This window comes from Danio rerio, chromosome 5 (assembly GCF_049306965.1).
Source record: "Danio rerio strain Tuebingen ecotype United States chromosome 5, GRCz12tu, whole genome shotgun sequence".
NCBI lineage: Eukaryota > Metazoa > Chordata > Actinopteri > Cypriniformes > Danionidae > Danio > Danio rerio.
In genome coordinates, this window is record NC_133180.1 from 26,136,507 (window position 1) to 26,156,960 (window position 20,454).

Genomic DNA, 20,454 nt, shown 5'->3' on the forward strand with positions numbered 1-20,454 from the left:
CGGTTTCCCCCACAGTCCAAAGACATGCAACATAAGTGAATTGGGTAGGCTACATTGTCCGTAGTGTGTGTGTGTGTATGGATGTTTCCCAGGGATGGGTTGCGGCTGGAAGGGCATCCGCTGCTAAAAACTTGCTGGATAGTTTGGTGGTTCATTCCGCTGTAGCGACCCCAGATTAATGAACGGACTAAGCCGACAAGAAAATGAATGAATGATTCATGAAGCGATATACCATTTCAAGAACAACAATCTAAGATGGTGAAATGAATGCGGTGGATGCAGAAAACCAATCCAAATCACTACAGCTTTTTCCTTGTACTACTTCCTTGTGCTGTTTTCTTTAAACAATAAAACTGACTGGAATTAACCAGTACAGATTTTCAGCCCACTTTGGGTCCCACTGTACCATTTAGTTCAGTTATGAGTGAGGAAATATTTCGGGAATTTGGAACAGATGATCTCAGTTCTGCTATTGTTCAGCATAGTGACTGTCCCACATACTGTAGAGCGGCAACACGACCTTTAGGTCATCTCAAGCTTACCCAGCTCTCTTCTTCACTAACAAATAACAACACCTTTTCTGCAATGTTGGCACACAAATGCAAGTGTTCTGCCTTCTAAATAATGGAGAGCATTATGTAAATGATATCTGAACAGTTCTGGGAGGGTTATCAAATTCAGTCAGAAATATTCAAGAACAGGCGCACAGACTTTTGACAGCGCACGAAGAGTTTGCAAAGGCTGAGGAGAAAGAGGAGGAGAAGAGGAGGAGGAGGATGATGAATAAAAAACGAAACAAAGAAAGGGGCAACGTGTGGAAAGCAGATCTGATCTGGCGACATGTATATATTTCGCATTCGGCAAACAAACAAAAGGCTGGTAAATAGCAGGAGAGGAAATGCGTGGTTATCCGATGCCGCTGCTCCACACTTAGCCTGCACCTCCCGGCTAGGGTTTCCCTGGCAGACAAAGAGCCACCAGCGCATTCTGCCGGCCTGCCTACAAAAAACTGCACTGAAAAAAGCCAACACCTCTTCCCTTCGGGGGCTCCACAAAACACTTTTGTTAGTCGATATTAAAACATGTTGCAAAATCAGCTCTTGTCTCACGAAGGAAACTTTATCGCACAACTTTATCAGGAAGCTAGGGGTTTAACACAGCATATCATCAGGTGAGAGATTTGCTCAGGCTGTGACGGTATGGTTATACAGTAGTTGGCACCAGCACAGCTGTAATGAGACTGCTAAATCAGTACTGCAGTTCAACTAAAAGATGAAATTTCTATGTTCATTAAATTATCCACATTATTACATAATCATGTTTTTTTGTTTGTTTGTTTCCCTTGGTACACAGAATATTCTTTTAAAAAACATTATGTTCTTTAAAGCCTGGAGAGCCACATCCACCAATTATTTAATTCCCACAGACAAGTGATAATTTGGCAAGCTGTCTCAAATTGCAAAACAAAAAATGTTTTTTTGTGATTTTGTTAAAAATGTTTAACAGATAAAGATTGCAATTTGCAATAAATTACAAAACCTTAAATTTCAGATGCATCAATACTGAAATTCTCTAACAATACTGATAGCAGAATAATCAGAAAACCACATGAGCTTATCCTGTGTGTTCGCATACATGTAAGATATTTGGAACAAAAATGAAACACAAGTAAAAATTGTGAAAGAGATTTAAAAAAATATATATTTCCCCATATAATTTGATGTGAGTGAATTTAGCCTTTTACATAAAAAAACAACTAACAAACACACATTTCAATTTTCACTTGTGTTTCATTTGTGTTACACACACTTCACATGTGGTTTTAACATTTGATGACACTCGAGGAATACATGTCTTCTCTTATTCCACCTAAACAGAAATTACAACCAAAAGACTGTTTATGATGTGGCATTGTATCAGTATTTTGTATTTTAAAGTTACATTGCAGTGAAAAAAAATAGCAACAATGTACAGTAGCTCAGCGAGCGCAACCGTTTGATGGCATGCACAAAATGAAGAAAGGTGGACAAATTAACATAATTGGAAAGAAAGATAAATAAAGATAACTGTTTTTTTTAAAGCAACATAAATAGATATTTCAGTAAGAAACAGCATTTACATAATATTGAGTCCTAATATTTGGGGTTCCTTTTAAATACTTTTTTTTTAAATTATTATTTAAATAAAGTAAAATTAAATCATTAAAAAATTAAAAGTTCAAATGCAAAAACCTCCAAATGGCATCAAAAGCGTTCTTCTACAACTACCTTTTTTTTGTGCATGTGTACGTCGAGTAATTTCACTTTTAATATGTTATTTTCATTGCCTTTAAAGTGAAATAATAAGTATTGAACATGTTCTGTTTTTCCATGAAATAATATTTGTAAAGGAGCTGTTGACATGGAATTAAAACCAGATTTTGGTAAAATCCCAAACAACACAAACATAAAAATTAAACAAAACAAAGAAAATCTGGACAATTAGTTATGTGTAATAACAATGGGATTACTGAAGGAGAATGTACTAAACTACTGAAACATATTTAATACTTTATATTAAAGGAGTTTTGGTGATGGTAGCTTAAAGATGCCTGTCATATAGAGAATGTAGTCACAAGCATTGCTCAGGTGCGAGTTTTTCACAGAATTTAACAGAGTGTAAAAATCTTGTTGGTTTTTGAGGGTCTCGTCTATCAAATGTGAACATTTAATATCTTCCACTGAAATCAAATGATTGACTGTGCCATTGTACAGCTTGATTTTCTTTCTCTGAAATCATTTAAAAGGTTCCTTGGCTGTGTTTAGGATCATTGTTTTGCTAAAATGTCTACTCTGGTTTCATCTTCATCACCCTGGCAATGTAGATGCTGGACTGAAGCAGCTAATATTCATTTACAATGACAACAGGTTGCTGAATGACTACTAAAAGATTTCAACTGCTGTCTGGGCTTTTAATGCCTTTCTACACCTCCCTTTCATCATGTGTTCAATACTTTTTCCCTTTGTCATTTCATTTCATTATGTACAACTTCATTTGTAAACAAATTAGTTTTGTTTTCTTTGCATATATGTATTTCTTTAGTTGTTACCTACATCCGAGGAATTTTTTCAAGTCAAAGCCACCTTTAGAAATTTTCTGAGAAAAATGGTGATTATTCAATACTTATTTTCTCCACGGTATACATGAGGTTGAGAAAATGCTCATTTTTGAAGGAAATTAAAATGGCATTCAGAGTTTTTTGCATCTGAACTCTTCAAATGAAAACTATATATACATTTGTATAATAAAATGGCAAAACTGTCCAGCTAATTGAATCTTTGACTGGCCACAAGATCAACATAGTAATGGCCAAGTCAAAGCTGTATTGTGTATGGTCTGGATAAGACATGCAAAGACAGGCTGAAACAGAGATCAGCAGAATGGGCTTTGGTGACTGTACAGTCTCTGGAGTCACTCACTCAGCTGGACAACTCCTCCCAATTTCTCGAACCCAGTCGGGGGTCTGTCTCCAATCGACACCATGAGACAAACTGTCCCTTTACTTCTCACTCTACACTGTGTCCTTTCTTCTCTTCTCAGCTTATTTCCCAAAGACCTGAGGCTCTAATGCTTCTTTCTGCTCCCAGAAAATGGAAACTCAATGCCTGGGAAAAGCGCAAGAAACAACTTGAGGTCTGTTTCATGTCATACCTATTGTTTGTTGATATTAGGTAAGACAATTCAATTTACAATAGCTTTGCTACCTGAAAAACAGTGGGTGGTCACGTTCGGCTGACTGTAGACTGGATTCTTGGCCACCTTTCATGCTCAAAGCTAATTGGAGGTTACCTGTTAAGGTTTGGAGATAAAACTAAGGAGAAAAAAAAATGAAGGTTAAGAAGAAAAAAATGACAATTGCTCTACAGCCTAAAAAAAGTAGGCAGTATTAATCAAATAATCAATACTTTTTACTTTTGTACCAAAATAAATTCTGACCACAATGCCATGCCCAGCTTAGTTTTTTTTATTTCAGCAAGGGGAAAACAAGGTAGTTTAAAAAATCTGAAAAAGTGAAAGTTTTTACACAACCATGAGCAGTTTTAACCACAAAACTGCAAAAATAAAACATTTTGCAGCTTCATTTGCACAGAGCCCAGCACATGCATGTGAGGAAATACAGTCAAGCCTGAAATGATTCATTACCTCTATTACCTCTGCCAAGATTTTTTCAGCACATTTCTAAACACAACAGTTTTAATAACTCATTTCTAATAACTGATTTATTTTATCTTTGCCATGATGACAGAAAACAATGTTTGACTATTTTCAAGACACTTCTATACAGCTTCAAGTGACATTTAAAGGCTTAACTAGGTTAATTAGGTTAACTAGGCAGGTTAGGGTAATTAGGCAATTGTATAATGATGGTTTGTTCTGTAGACTATTAAACAATATATAGCTTAAAGGGGCTAGTAATATTGACCTTAAAATGGTGTTTACATTTTTTAAACTGCTTTTATTCTAGCCGAAATAAAACAAATAGTAGTAGTACTATTTGACAAATAGTAGGAACAGTATCTTCCTGGAAACCATACAAAATCAGTTATGTTTACATTTATAGTTATATACACATTTATACACACACACTCACACACACAGACACACGCACACACACACACACACACACACACGCACACGCACACGCACACGCACACGCACACACACGCACACACACACACACACACACACACACACACACACACACACACATACAGTCAGTAGGATTTTTGGGGTCAGTAGGATTTGTTTTAAAATAAGCCTCTCCTGCTCACCAAGGCTGCATTTATTTGATCAAAAATACAAGACAAATTGTAAAATGCGATTGCACTATAAAATAACTGTTCAAAAGTAGTTTAGCATTTAATTTAATTACTTATTCCAGTGATATTAATGATGCATTTTCAGATTCATTACTCCAGTCTTCAATCACATGATCCTTCAGAACTCCAATATTAATAGTAATTATTATTATTATCATTATTATTATTATTAATGGTAATAGACATAAAAGCAATAATGATTGGAGTAATAATATAATTTAAAACTACATACAATAAGTTAATTTTTTTAATTTAATAAATGCTGCCTTGATGAACAGAATAATTTTCTTAGAAAAAAAAAAAAAAAACTGACCCCAAACTTTTGACTGGTAGTGTGCATATATATTATTTTATATATTATTTGTCTTATTTGTTTTATTTCGGCTAGAATAAAAGCAGTTTTAATTTTTTTGAAACCATTTTAAGGTCAATATTATTAGCCCCTTTAAGCTATATATTTTTTCTGATCGTCTACAAAACAAACCATCATTATACAATGATGCCTAATATTGTCTAAATACCCTAACCTGCCTAGTTCACCTAGCTAACCTTAAGTCTTTAAATGCTACTTTAAGCTGTATAGAAGTGTCTTGAAAATTTCTAGTCGAATATTATTTACTGTCCTGGTAGAGATAAAATAAATCAGTTATTAGAAATGAGTTATTAAAATTATTATATTTGGAAATTTGTTGAAAAAAATCTCTCCATTAAACAGAAATTTAGGGACAAAATAAAGAACGGGCTAATAATTCTACAGTACTTCAACCAGCTTGATCTCACAAGGAAACGTAAGTATTTTACGTTTTGCCAGTTTAGTGGCTAATTAGTTTAGTGGCGAATTCGTTAAATCATACAAAAATGTACTATTTAAAAAAGGAGGCATGGCAACTAACCCCACCCCCAACCGTCATTGGGTTATGAGCAAATCGTACTAAATTGTACAAATTAGATCATACGAATTAGACACTAAATCAAAAAGCTACGAATTGCCATGAGATTTCGTTGAATTAAACTGTATATATTTTTTTTCTTTTAAAGCAACTTTTAAAATAGATAAAAGCATAGTCAAATTGTCTAAAATGCTTAATGAACAAAAAACACAATTCAAGAGGTAGTAGGCCTAAAAGTGTTTACATTTGTGTAATTTATAATGACATTTTACTGTATGTGAATGACATACATTCCAGTTTTACTTAAAAAAAAGTTGACCCAGATTTAAGATCATCCACACACAATATATTTAGTTCCAACATTTTAATAACCCATGGCCATGATCTAACAATTAATTCCCTTGTTGTACTTCAATCAGAAAAAGAGAAGAACAAAACAGCTGAATGTGGCCACAAATTTGACTGCACTTTATTTAGTGCATGTGTAATGGTATACAAGATATGAGGGTTAAGGTTAGGTTTAAAGTAGGTTTAGGGATACTATCTACTACCTATAGTAATTATTTAATACTGTGGTAATTACAAATTATGCACATTCAGAACAGGACTGTAATAAAAGGCAACCAAATTGTGGTTATAAGTGACCATGGACCACAAAACCGTAAGCATAATTTTTGTGGGGAAATTGAGATTTATACATCATCTGAAAGCTAAATAAATCTGAGCTTTCCACTGATGTTTGGTTTATTAGGATAAGACATTATTTTGTCATCAGCTTTGGTCAAATTAAAAGAAAATTAAAAACTAAGAAAATCACCTTTACATCTGTCTAAATTAAGTGCTTAGCAATGACCATTATTGGTAAAAATAAAAAAAGCAGTTTTAATATGTTTACAGTCAAAAACTATTTTATATTTAATCCACTTAACTTTGTAAAAACAATTAAGTTAACTTAATCTATTTGTGTTGGAACATTTTTTTGTACATTGCCAAAAAAAAAAAAAAAAAAAAAACTGAGAAAAATAAGAGGTTCCAGGTTCACATTGTTGTAAACACACCATTTTGTTGCACCTCACTTTACTTAAATAAGGTAATCAAAGAATAAGCAGACCAAATTTGTGGCCACAATGTCACTCTAAATCTTTTATATATACTTTTTTCCAACTGCACAAAAGCTTGCTGTATCTGCGCATATAAACACACATTGTCTATCCCACCAGTTCTTGAGCTCATGTGCTTTTGTGAAGGTGAAGTGTGAAGAAGACGCTCCCTTCTTTTCTTCCCTGTCCTTTTTCTCTCTGGCTAAACCACCCAAGAAAATAATGTGACAGTGAAGGAGTGAAGTGCAGGTCTATTCATCAATTACGTAAGTGCTCCTAATCCCTCTGACAGATCGGCAGGAATCATCCCTCAGTATACAGTGTCATGGTAAAAGCTGAGGATATGGTTCAGCATACGGCTCCACAGTTATTACATCACCTCAATGGGAAAGGTCTCCAGGCTCCATCTGTGCAAAAGCTTCAGGGTTGTTAGTGTTTCGCTGTTCTAGGTCTTTAAGGCGAGAAACTGCAGGGAAAAATGATTGGTCATGCACTCGACAATTTTTAGATTTTTTTTTTTTAGCTTTTTCAGTTTTTTATCTAATGGAAACAAACATTAATCTATATAATATTTCAACCATTAAGATGACCAGTGGTGTGAAAAAGTATTTGCCATCTTACAGATTTTTTCGAACATTTTTGTCACACTTTAATGTTTCTGATTATCAAACTGATTTAAATATTATTTAAAGATAACATAAGTAAATAACATCATGGAGTACTTAAACGAAGAAAACCAAAAAAAACAGAATAACATAGTCCTGTTTGAAAAAGTGTTAGTGACTTCAACCTGAAGTGAACTTGGTTTCAGCAGCAGGACAATGATCCAAAGCACAGACGCAAATGCACATCTGAATGGCAACTTGAAAAACAGAATAAAGACTTTGAAGTGGCCTAGTAAAAGTCCTGACCTAAATCCAATTGAGATGCTGTGGCATAACCTTAAAAAGGCAGTTCATGCTTGAAAACCCTCCACTGAAGCAGAATTACAGCATTTCTACAAAGATGATTGGGCCAAAATTCCTCCGAAAAAAGCTTGCCTGCAGTTGTTGCTGCCAAGTAACTGCCAACTAGTTTTTAGGTTTAGGGGCAAACAGTTTTCCATATAGTGCTATGTAGTTTTGTATTTTGTTTCCCCTTAATAACAAACCTTCATTTGTAATCAGCATGATGTGTTTACTTGTGTTATCATTGATTTATATTCCATCTAGTTTGATCTGAAATATTAAAGTGTGACAAACACGCAAATAAAAAACATTTATCATGCACTTGTCAAGTGAGATTTTTTAGCTTTTTTAGTTGTTTGTTTTTTATCTAATGGAAGCAAACATTAAACATACACTGTTAGGTGTTTCTTTTATAGCACTATGTCAATTTGTGTCACAATAATAAAGGGTTTTTTCTCAAAATCATTATTTTTTCCTTTACTGAGCCATGAATCTTCACTCCAAGATTTACTTACGTTTATAGACCGCTTAGTTTTTTTCCTAATTTTCACATACATCTAAAGTTTTTATTAGAGTGTTTGCTTTTGTCTGGTTGTTCAAAGTATTTTCTGTGTTATGATGATAAAAAAAGATTTCTAATATCTCTTCTGTAAACTCTTTTTTTTTTTACTCTACCCATATAGTAATCAGATAAATGTAAAATACAGCACATTATATGAAATACAAGTTCATGTATGAATTTGACATATATAAAATATGTTATATATGAAACACATTTTTTAAAATATTGCAAAAATATACATTTGCATACATTTATTTCAACTACTGGGATTTACATGGTGTGAAAAAGGGGTTGCCTTCTTACTGATTTTTTTAACATGTGTCACACTTTATGTTTCAGATCATCAAACAAATTTAAATATTAGCAAAATATAACACAAGTAAAAACATCAAGCATATTTTAAATTAGGGTTTTTATGTAATCTATCAAACAATGATCTAAAGCATACCTGAAAGTCCACTACTGAATGGCAGAAGAATAACTTAATAAAGACGTTGTAGTGGCCTAGTTAAAGTCCTGATATAAACCCAATTGAGATGCTGTGGGAGGACACTAAGAAAGCAGTTAATGCTCAAAAATCCTTAGATGTGGCTGAACAAACATTTCTACACAAATGAGTGGGCCAAAGCTCCTCCACTGGAGGAACCTTCATTTCAAAACTGCATGATGTGTGATTTACTTGTGTTATCTTTGATTAATATTTCAGTTAGTTTGATCTGAAATGATAAAGTGTAACATGCCATTCAAACATGCAAAAAAAAAAGAAGAGAGAAATCAGTAAAAGGGCAAATATATTAGTGATAAGTTTTTATATATGTTCATATATGGCCATATATCAGATTTTCCTTATTAGAAGTATGTAAAAAAAACTGAACCTGAAGTCTTTCAGTGTTTTTTTATGCTTAAGAAGCATGTAAATCAGCACATATTTATTTAAATAATGTCTCATTTGTGTTTTAAATTTAAGATTTAAGAAAACTTGTAATAAAAAAAGCTTGCATGTTTGTTTGCAACAATGTTTGTTCTTATTGTAACCAATCAACTGTGGAAGTACAGGGATAACCATTAGTTCATATTTTCAACTGCAGTTTCTCGCATTAAAGCAGTGTCTAAACCACAAATGTACACAACACAATATTGGATTTATTTATTTTTTTTCTAAAGACGGGGGTTAAGTTGTACGGCACAGGTTCTCTTAATAACACAGCCTAATGGCTTTTAATTCTTGTCAGATAAGCTCATGAAAGCACAGGCACATTCTGGGTACAGTAATAGCTTTTTATTTTTGAGTCTCCTATAGTCAGAGCTAATATGGCAAAAAAAGGTCCTTGTTTTGGTAAGGGCTTTACTCATCAGAAGATTTAATGACAAAATATCGTCAGTTGGCCATACCTTTTTCATTTATCTCATTAAAGGCTGAAATTTTGACCAGTCTTATTCAGTTGTGGCTGTTTCTATTTTTCAAGTAAAGGAAAAAAGGAAGAAAAGCACCGCACATAATATTATATGAAAATGGTACACTTTAGTATCGTGCATGTTTGCAGCAATGGAACAAATCAAGAGACCACTTGAAAAGTATCTCTGATATTATTGAATTTATTAGGTATAGGTTTGAGTATATTGTTGATATTAGTTTTTTTAAAGAAGCATTTTTCTGTGTTTTTTAGAAAATGATGGGTTATTCCAAGTTATAACTCTTCTGAAGTTAAATTATTGGTACTGCAATGCCTAAAATGAATGTAAAACATTATTTTTGCTATTTCTTGTGGAGAAAAAAACTCTAAATGGCAATGTTTTGTAAATATGGTAGAAGTTTCATTAATGGTTTATGGATTTGAACAAATTTTTTACTCAAACATAACTATATATAAAATGTAAATCCAGAGAAACTGACTATTTTCAAGCGGTCTCATGTTTTTCACATATATATTTATTGAAAAAACATAGTGTAACTGTGTTAAACATGTGCAGTTGCATTTTCATTAGCTGTTTTTTGCAATTTATATTTCCTCTAATACACTAAAATGACATTTGTATAAGTACTGTATGTAACTGATGGCTTCGTAAACAGTTATAGCAAGTCCCACACATACACATATCGTACATAGTCTTAACAATATCCCCACATGATCTGGCTTTGCAGACAATTACAAAAAATAATTAAATCAATTACATTTTACAAAAAAAAAAAAAGAAAAAAAGAAAAGCAACTAAAAAAAAAAAAAAAAAAAACTCAAAAATATGAGAAATGGCTCAGAAAAATTCCTTTACCAGAACTTCTGGATTAAGGTTTGTTATTTCACTATACTGCTTGTAAACCATGAGGCACGATTACAGCAAAGTTTGTGTTTCTGACAGGTCTCTACAGGTAAACGTAAAACTTTTTATAGACCTCTCTCTGAAGCCCAGTTATATAGGAATATTTAATGGATAACCCGAATAGATGCCAGTTACATATGATGATGCATTTTCTAAGTGTAAATTTATAGAAGTACACAAAAAAGTACACTTTATATCAGTAACACGCTTTAAAAAAAATTCATTTTACAAAGAATATAGTACACTGGAGACTTTCAAGAAGTACTTCATTCAATTAAAAAACTATCTTTCGTTTTAATTTAATATTATTTGTTTTATTTTTCAATTAATCTATTTTAAGTTTAAAGCATAGTTAAATAAAATATGGTTTTGATTAAGAGCTCAACTAAAAAATATTTGACTGACCAATGTAAAATTTTAAGGTTACTCACACAGGCAAGTGCAGGAGGTCAAGATGCTTTGTACTTACATGGACTAAGAAAATTGTTGTTTTAAGGCAAATTATTTATTTTTCATTAGCTCAAGTGATCAAATGTAGATGTGAAACCATTACTCTATTTTTTTTTATTATTGGATGAATGAACATTTTATAGGAATTGTCTTGATTAAAGCTATATCTTCTTGCTTAGAACAAAAAGATAATTTAAATTAATTGACTTTCTTCAACAAGACAAACATGCTTTGTACCAGGTTATATAAAATTGTTCATATGGAAATAGAAAATATTGTTTAAGGCAATTTATTTGTTTTTCATTTTGGACAAGTGGTGAAATTTCGATGTTAACCATTACCCTAATCCTATTTATTTATTTTTTTAATTGGATGAATGAAAGCTTTTTTCCAGTGCATATAGGTTTATAAATCTGCTGCCAAATAGTGTATAACTTGCATTGTACTTTCTGATGTGATGTTCTTGATCAGTATTTTTCTATTGTTAACCAGTGCAAATTTATAAACATATAAGTCAAGATTGACATGCAAAGCAAAATGACACTAGGTAAAATGTCTTATTTTATTTATTTATTTTTTACAAAGATTACTAAGAGATGAAAATAGACAAAGAAAAGATTTCTGATTACAAAGAGAAGCAAGTATGTGATCAAAACAAGAACAAATGTCTACTAATGGGCCAGGACAAAAAAATAAAAAATAAAAAATAAAAATCCTACTACAGTATGTTGCAAATAATTGTTCATGTTTTAAAAATTAAAATTACATTAAAAAAAACAAACGTATTTTCCTCATGTCAAATTCCAAGTAAATGTATCTTGACCTCAGGATGTTTAGATATTTGCATTGGAAAATAGATATACTTAGAAATATGTAGATTTTTTTTTGGCAATGACCTCATGAATTTACAACTTTCAACTTTAACTTTATGACTTAAAATTATGAAAGGACAAAATAAATCTTAAGACCAGCAGAAACCTTGAAAGTTATAATATGCTATAATTATGGATAAATGTGTTATTGCATAGAAAATGCAGACAATTCATGATTCAAAAAATAATATAAATTCAACATTTCAAATAATACAGTGTCGGCTCAAAAAAATGAGCTTGATGAGTTTAACTGTTAATGTACAGTATTTAACAGACATTAAAGGGGTCATATCCTTTCACAAACATATTTTTCCCTGAGGTCCATTTACAATGTCAGTCAAGTTTTCTCCATCATAAACAAACCTGATTTAATTCAGTCGTAATTGAATTAGCCGTGATCTCTCTGGATGAGGTTTCTTACGTTGTACCTTTAAAACGCTCATACTGTATGCAAACGCCATCTGTGCATGGAGAAACGGTTGAGTCACGTTGCTGTTGGGCAACTCTTTCCAAACATTTACAAATAATCCTAAGAAGGACAAACTGAGCTTTAGCTGCTGTAAACAACCACATTGTAAAAAATGCTGGGTTCCACAAAATTGATTTGTGTTGGGACAACATGAAATAATTATTAACTTGACCAATTTAAGCTTACCAAAGTAACGTTTTTACAAATTGAACATAAAACAATCCATTTGTCCTCAAAATACTATCAAGAATTGTGTTATTTCATCTCATTTTAAATAGTTTAAACAAACAGCAAACATAATTGTTTGAGTGCAGCAACAGAACAAAAACACAAAACCTTTGTAAATAAAGCACCGTAAAAGCACTAAAGCATTAATTAAAAAAATAAAAAGTTTCTGCAAGCAGGAAAACCACTGTAGCTCATAATAATTGCATTTTAAATGGCACACTCAATTGATGCCATGTTGCCGTAAGTTTGAAGCTGGGTGCAAAAAAACGATTTATTGCTGCTTGTTTAAACTACGTCTTTAAAATAAGCTGAAACAACACAAACATTGAGATTTTATTTAGATAACTTAATTGTTTTATGTTCAATCCACTTAAAATTGATTTGTGTTAGGATGACTTGAATTGTGTGGAACCTATTTTTAGAAACACAATTAAATCTGGGAGATGATTATATAACATCTTTCTGATGACCGACATTCGCTCAGATATTTTTAGAATCATTAAAGGGGTGGTCCACTTCGATGTCATATTTTATTAGTTCATGTGCAATGTAGATATGTGAAAATCTCCGAATATAATATGAACAAAAAGGGAGATATTGGCTTTTACAGAATTGGCTTAGCAAAGCCTACAGCGAGGCACTGTAATGTTATAGCAGGGAAAGGCTCAAACTGATACGTCTAACAGCTACTCTAAATGACAGTGTTTACACAGCGCAAAATCGCATGCTTGTAGGGGCGTAATGCTTTTCCTGTTGATGTGGAACCGGTCCGCAAATCACAGCCTATTATGTTAGCTGACCAATCAGAGCCTTTTGAGGGCAAGCCTTTTGGAGGAACTAGGAAAATATGGTCGTTTTCATGTTAGCTGAGTAGCAGTATATAAGATATATGAAATAATAACATGATTTTCTACGAATGAAGCATGAGCACAGATTGCTTTGCATCTTATAAACACACCCAAGCCTTAAAAATACAATCTGGACCACCCCTTTAACACAATATTTGAGATGCACTACATTATCAAGTGAAATCATTTAACTTTTTTATGTGTATTCAGGAATGTGTTTGGTTATTGGGTTTATGACCATTTATATAATTATATATTTTTATAAATAGCAAATGCATAATATTTTCAAAAGGTGTGGTTTTCTCTAAGCACACTCAACCTGAAACAGCAATATTCATTTCTCCACGATATGACCCCTTTAATATAAATATTGCACTGAGAATACAAAAAGCACTCCACTTAGCACAGTACCATAACTCGATCCAAAGACTTTAAAAAGCAGAATTTTGCTTAATGGTCAATAAACTTGAGGTTTAAAAAAAGGCAAACATCTAGAGGGCATCAGATTCCCAAAAAAGTAATTTTAAGGTGAAAACAAGCTGTATTTAAAGAAATATATAAATGGCAAGTGTGTTTAACTAAACCAAACTAGACTACACCCCTTATCAAGCATTTATAAACAGTTAAATTGCTCTGAATAATATTGTTTATTATAGCAAACATAATGTATTAACCATTTAGCTTACTAATTTCTTAAAATGATTGACTGTTCTCCTTGAGACAGACTAAATCATAGTTACCACAGCTTAGTTTGCTTGCCATCGTTGTTAGAAAGCAAGAGCCTTTAAAGCTATTTGACTGCAGAGGTGCAGTGTTGCTGTTTAACTATTGCAGTGTTTTTCACAGAGATACTGGCTTTTTTTTTTTGAGACAGAGAGAGAGTGTGTTTGTGTGCCTCTTTTGCTGGTTGTGTCATAAATAACTGCAAATAAAAAGATCACATTGGCATCACTGGTTATTTGGTGACCTGCGTCCACCCTCTGACTGTAAAAGGCTCACACTGGTCACTTTGGCTGTTCTTTGAGCTGCTCCTTCAAGACTCCGGTCTCTGTGGCTCTCCACACGTGCAGGGCACTGCTGGAGGTGAGGAAGAGGAAGAGGATGAAAGCTATGGGAAAGCCAACAGTGTCCACCATTCCTCCAGCCAGGGCACTAAAACTCAGCTTCCCAAGGACCTCCAAAGTGGCCAGAAAACTGTAGTGGGTAGCCTGAATTTTGACACACAGAAAGAAACCTACTTTTTAAAAATGCTTCCAAATACTTGAAAGGTAATTATACATGATGAGAGTGATTGGAGCATTTAAAAATTGGTCCAAAAACCAAAGTTGTTGCGGGCAAAAACAAAAAGAAATACTCATTAATGAACAATAAATGATTATTAATTACAGCTGTGCAATGCTTGTACTGTGGCACTGTTGAACACGGTTTAGCATAAATATTTACAAAATGTTAATTAATAGTTGCACTGCCTGACAAAAGTCTTGTCGCCTATCTAAGTTTTAGGAACAACAAATAACAACTTGACTTCTAGTTGATCATTTGGTATCAAAAGTGGCTAATATGAAAGGCAAAGGCCTCTAGATTATGCTGATTTAACTAAAATAAAATATGATTATGGCTTGATTTGGAATCATTTATTTAGGACAGTAAGGTCTGATTTTGCTTAGACAAAAGTTTAGTCATTTAACTGAAATAATGTACTGTATATATAAAGTCAGTGCAGTGGAAAAAGAATTAATATTGTGTATGACTCCCATGAGCTTGGAGGACTGCATCCATACATCTCTGCAATGGCTCAAATAACTTATTAATAAAGCCATCTGGATTGGCAAAGAAAGCATTCTTGCTGGACTTCCAAAGTTTATCAAGATTCTTTGGATTCATCTTCAATGTCTCCATCTTTCTCCAGACATGCTTAATAATGTTCACTCTGGTGATTGGGCTGGGCCATCCTGGAGCACCTTGACCTTCTTTGCTTTAAGAAACTTTATTGTGAATGCTGAGATCTTGCTAAAGAATTTGCCTTTTCTTATGGTTTGTAATGTAATGGGCAGCACAAATGTCTTAATACCTCAAGCTGTTGATGTTGCCATTGTTATGTATTTGTGTTTTTTTGTGCTCTGTTTTCTCTGTGTTTTTTCCCTCTCTCTCTCTCTCTCGCTCTGTTCTCCCGTATCTGCTCTCATGTATTCTCAGGTTACGTTCATTGGTCCATTCAGCTGTCAGTCATTCCTCCCCGGTTACGTCACTCTTGCGTCACATCCAATAAGCAAAGACCACCCGTGTTAAAAGCGCGCGCCAGACCACTCGTTCTTTCTTGCTTTCTTGCTTGCATTTTTCTCTTTCACTGTTTTGTCGCTTGTTTGTATTTACCGCGTGCGTTTTGAAATAACCCCGTCTAACTGTGTTTTGTTGTTGCTTGTTTCTGTGTGCACGTTATCCGTCCGTTATTCGTACATTGTTCTTAGTTTATCGTTGTTTACGAGGCTTGGACGAAGCGGACAGGTAAGAAGGTCACGTGACATACATTTCGCAACACTCAGGACTACTCTGCTGTCTAGTACACTAGGTTAGGGGCGAGCGCCACTCCTTGTACTTTTTGGATAGATAGATAGAGTAGATAGTTAGGACTCGGAAGATCTTCGTGTGTTAATTATACTGTTTTTCAAATAGTTAGTTAGCTAGATGCTTCTGGGAAGTTAGATTTAGTTTGGGTTTTGTTCTTTTCATTTCTTTAGCGCCGCCCGCGTCATTTCTGCCAGCTCTCTTGTTTTTCCATCTTTATTTGTTTCAGTGTTGTATATATTGTAAATAGTATATTTTTGCTTTACTTACTTTCTTTATTTTTGATTAATTCGTTGTTGTTGTTCACTTTGGGATTGTAAATAAAAGCACACATTTTTTGGCATTACTTTGGTTGTCTTTCCACTCATTCACTGTTTATATAAATATATTTTAATTAAATAAATGTCAAACCCCACACCCTAGACTAACATCAGGGGTTTGTAACAGCCATCTACTCTGCAGATCTCTCGCACACCCCCATACTCAACGTAACCCCAAACCATGATTTTTCCTTCACCAAAATTGACTGATTTTAGTGAGAATCTTGGGTCCATGGAGGTTCCAATAGGTCTTCTGCATTGTTTGTGATGATCTGGATGTAGTTCAACAGATGATTCAGTGTAAAAGTCTACCTTCGGCCACTTTTCCAAATGATCAACTAGAAGTCAAGTTATTATTTGTTGCTCTTACAACTGTTATCGATGACAAGACTTTTTTCAGGTAGTGTAGTTTTGCTATCTTTTACTAACTACCATACTGACATAGAGCATAAATTAATGTAACTATTAGATGAAGACAATTAAAATAAAACATATCTAAGTCTAAGCTAAAAAAAAAAAATCTAATTACAGAATAAAAAATACAAAAAAGATAAAAATTAATAAATTATCTATTCAATATTAAAAATGAAAATACAAAGATATGACCTAATTCAAAATAACAAACACTGGCGTGTAAAAAATAAATGTAACTTTTTCAATAAATATATAAAAAGATTAAATATCAATTAATGTTATTAAAACATTATCAATATATATATATATATATATATATATATATATATATATATATATATATATATATATATATATATATATATATATATATATATATATATTTACAGTTATTCAGTAATTTACGGTTATTCAGTAAAAACTATGTTATTCATAAAAAAATATCAGTTAAACAGACATAACTTAAACATAAAAAAGTTACAAATATTTATATTACAATTAAAACTGAAATATAAGTTGTTCAAAATATTATTCATATTATTATAATATGAAAATATTATTAAATATTAAACATTTATAAGTAATACTTAAAATTGTTCAATGGGCAGTGCAAAGACAAGATTCATTACAAGATTTCCTACTGATTCAATTAAACAATGTTATTATTTTAAGCATTTTAATTATCTACTTTAAGTGTTAGATGACAGAAAAGAACAATTTAAAACAAGCAAACATTAATAAATATGCATAATATCAAGCACAAAATCCCAATTATAACTAGTCTCACCAGATATGCAGTGTGATATGCCAATTTAAGCATTTTGAATATTAAGAGGGCAGCACAGTGGCGCAGCGGGAAGTACAATCGCCTCACAGCAAGAAGCTCGCTTGTTCGAGCCTCGGCTGGGTCAGTTGGCATTTCTGTGTGGAGTTTGCATGTTCTCCCTGTCTTCGCATGGGTTTCCTCCGGGTGCTCCGATTTTTCCCACAAGTGCAAAAAAATGCGGTATAGGTGAATTGGGTAAGCTAAAATTGTCCGTAGTGTATGTGTGTAAATGAGTGTGTTTAGATGTTTCCCAGTGATGGGTTAAACATATCCAGCCGCTGTGGCGACCCTTGATTAATAAAGGGACTAAGCCAAAAGAAAATGAATGAATGATGAATAAATATTAAGAATTATCTCTTTTTTACAGAACAAGGCACTCTTAAATTATAGAGAGAAGAGCAAAAGATAAAAGTAACATAAATTAATAAAATAATAAACCAGATTTAAAGTCACGCCACTGTCATGATAGCCTTAATGCAACTTGTCATAATACAAGCACAACTGTTGCTTCTGACAATGTTTTTTTTACAAATATAAAAACAATGACTTGATGCCTATTTATCACTTTTTTACTCTGCTTCAATTCAAACCAGCAGGATGAAAGAGCAGTCTGACCGCCTCTCTCTCTTTCTCTCTTGTCTGGATGTCTGTCTTACTTGGTCTCAATACTCCCTTCCTTCAGATAGGAAAGCAAAGCCAAGTCCATTCCTTCACATGGCCCCGCCACTAAAGTTAAGTGAAGTACCTTTATTCCTACAAACTTGTTTAAGGTGTTCAGTTTCTCCCTCCTGGGCCTTTTCACAAACATTCACAGTATCGGTTTTCGGTCATCTAAAACCACCTTAAAACAAACAGACACAAACACACACACAAGCTGCTCTTGCTACCGTATGCATCTCATAAGCACATTGGAAATTAACCCACAGTCCACAATTTTCCTCCTGAATATTTTCTTGAAGTTTTCTAATTGCTTAGAGATAAAGGGAAAACATAGCGGAGATTCACTTATTGTTTAAATGAGTTTTGTTAGTGCCGTTAATTCAGCTGGTGTTGAGTTGATGGAGTGACAAATAGCAGAGAGAGCAGTGAAAGATCACGTGCGAGCATCGAAGGCCCATTAAAACGGGACAATACAGTCATGTCAAAGATGAACGAGTGGATGAAACGAGAGAACATGGGAGGGGAGAGATATTGATGAACGGTGAGAACAACCATTTATCATCTGGGGGACGCATAAATAAATAAATAAACACATAGAAAATAAGAACAAATCAACAAATAAAAAGAGAGATGTCAGGGTATATGCAGAAATCCTAAGGGTAATTTCAAAACCTTTTTAAGACTTTTTAAAGACCTTCTCAGAATATTTTAAGACCTCATTGCCACTTTAGGTTCTAATCAGTATCCAAACCTTTAACTTTATAAACAGTTGTTAATAAACAGTTGTAGTTAAATAAATCACTGGAGCACATACCATGCAACAGAACTTGGATAAGCTCGGAAGAAACAAAGCTTGAAAGAATAAATTACGCAGTTGTTTTCGACGACAGGTTTCTGCCAATGTTTAAACCTGTCTTTCTCCAACCAGGAGTAGGCAAAGTTACATTTTCCATTTTGCCATCCGTTTTGCTCTATGGTTTCTCCACATGTGTAGAGCTTCGCAAATATCGTACCATCACCTGGATGGAGGAACTTGGCTGGACACCAACCAAACTAATCATGTGGATCGAGCACACCGTTGTTAATATTAGAAGGAAATTAAATAAACGTATGCTTTTTTACAGTCAAACACTTTGGAAAATGCTCGAACAAAAATTAAGACCTCGTAAAAATGTGATTAAGACTTTTTATTACTTTTTAAGGGCCTACATTTACTCATAATTGATTTATCAACTTTTACTACTTTTTTAAGTCCCTGCGGACACCCTGAATGTTTATAGGGCCACATAGATCACTGATTGCTGTGAAGACAAGAATTGACTGTTTTTGTTGATATTTGTTCCGCTGTAAAGGTAATAAACACCTGGAATGAAGTCGGGTTACAGTATAACATGGTGAACATCACAATTAGTATATTATGTATTATCTATTACCTACATTTTTTGGTCTTTTTGAAATTATTCTAATAGAAGTTAAAGAGCAGAATCTTGGGGCACATATTTTATGAAGCACAGTATTACATTTTAAATGAGATATCTAAAAAAATCTCAATTGGAGAAAATTTTAGGACCCTGTTTACACTTATAGTTTTAAAACGCATGAATTTTTCTACAGTTATGCCTTCTATCCACACTACCCTGGAGTTTCCGAGCCCAGAAAACAGAGCGTTTTGGAAATGCTGAAGAGGCTGTTTTCGTTTTTTTTTTTAAATGCTTCTGCTGCATGTCAGTGTTAATGCGTGAAAATGGAGACATCTGTAAAAGGAGGCATGGCTGCATCTGATTGAAGCTTTTTCTCAATATTAACTTCACAAAGTTCAGTCTTGCATCCTTTCTTTGTAAGTTCAGACTTTGCAAGTTTGATATGGAAAACAAACTCCCGAGGATACGTCGGGTAAATATTTAAATGGAACAATCTACTTTATAACATCATTCGCACCCCCTTTGCTACATTGTTTCACTATTTTATTAATAAAATGAATACATTATATATGGAACTGCCTATTTTCATTTAGATATTAACAACTTAGCAGACACCAAAAATGTTAAAGCATTGTGTAGCTACATACAATTGAAGTTAGAATTATTAGCCCTCCTGAGTTATTAGCCATACGCTGCAGCACATG

The 20,454-nt window shown here is 33.3% G+C and overlaps 1 protein-coding gene and 1 long non-coding RNA gene across 2 annotated transcripts in view; both read right to left on the reverse strand.

Moving 5' to 3' along the window:
* Window positions 1–1,900: 1,900 nt before the first annotated feature.
* On the reverse strand, window positions 1,901–7,258 carry LOC141385814 (uncharacterized). The gene is made up of 3 exons (XR_012406862.1): window positions 6,967–7,258; window positions 3,744–3,850; window positions 1,901–3,644 (listed from the first exon to the last, which is right to left on the reverse strand). It is a non-coding gene; the product is annotated as an uncharacterized lncRNA (long non-coding RNA).
* A 2,366-nt stretch (window positions 7,259–9,624) lies between these two features.
* Window positions 9,625–20,454, reverse strand: part of mfsd3 (major facilitator superfamily domain containing 3) — a 44,304-nt gene continuing 33,474 nt past the window's right edge. Inside the window, exon 6 of the mRNA XM_002661995.8 lies at window positions 9,625–14,752. Coding sequence (XP_002662041.3) covers window positions 14,549–14,752 — 204 coding nt within the window. The 3' untranslated portion in view covers window positions 9,625–14,548. The remainder of the gene's footprint in view (window positions 14,753–20,454) is intronic.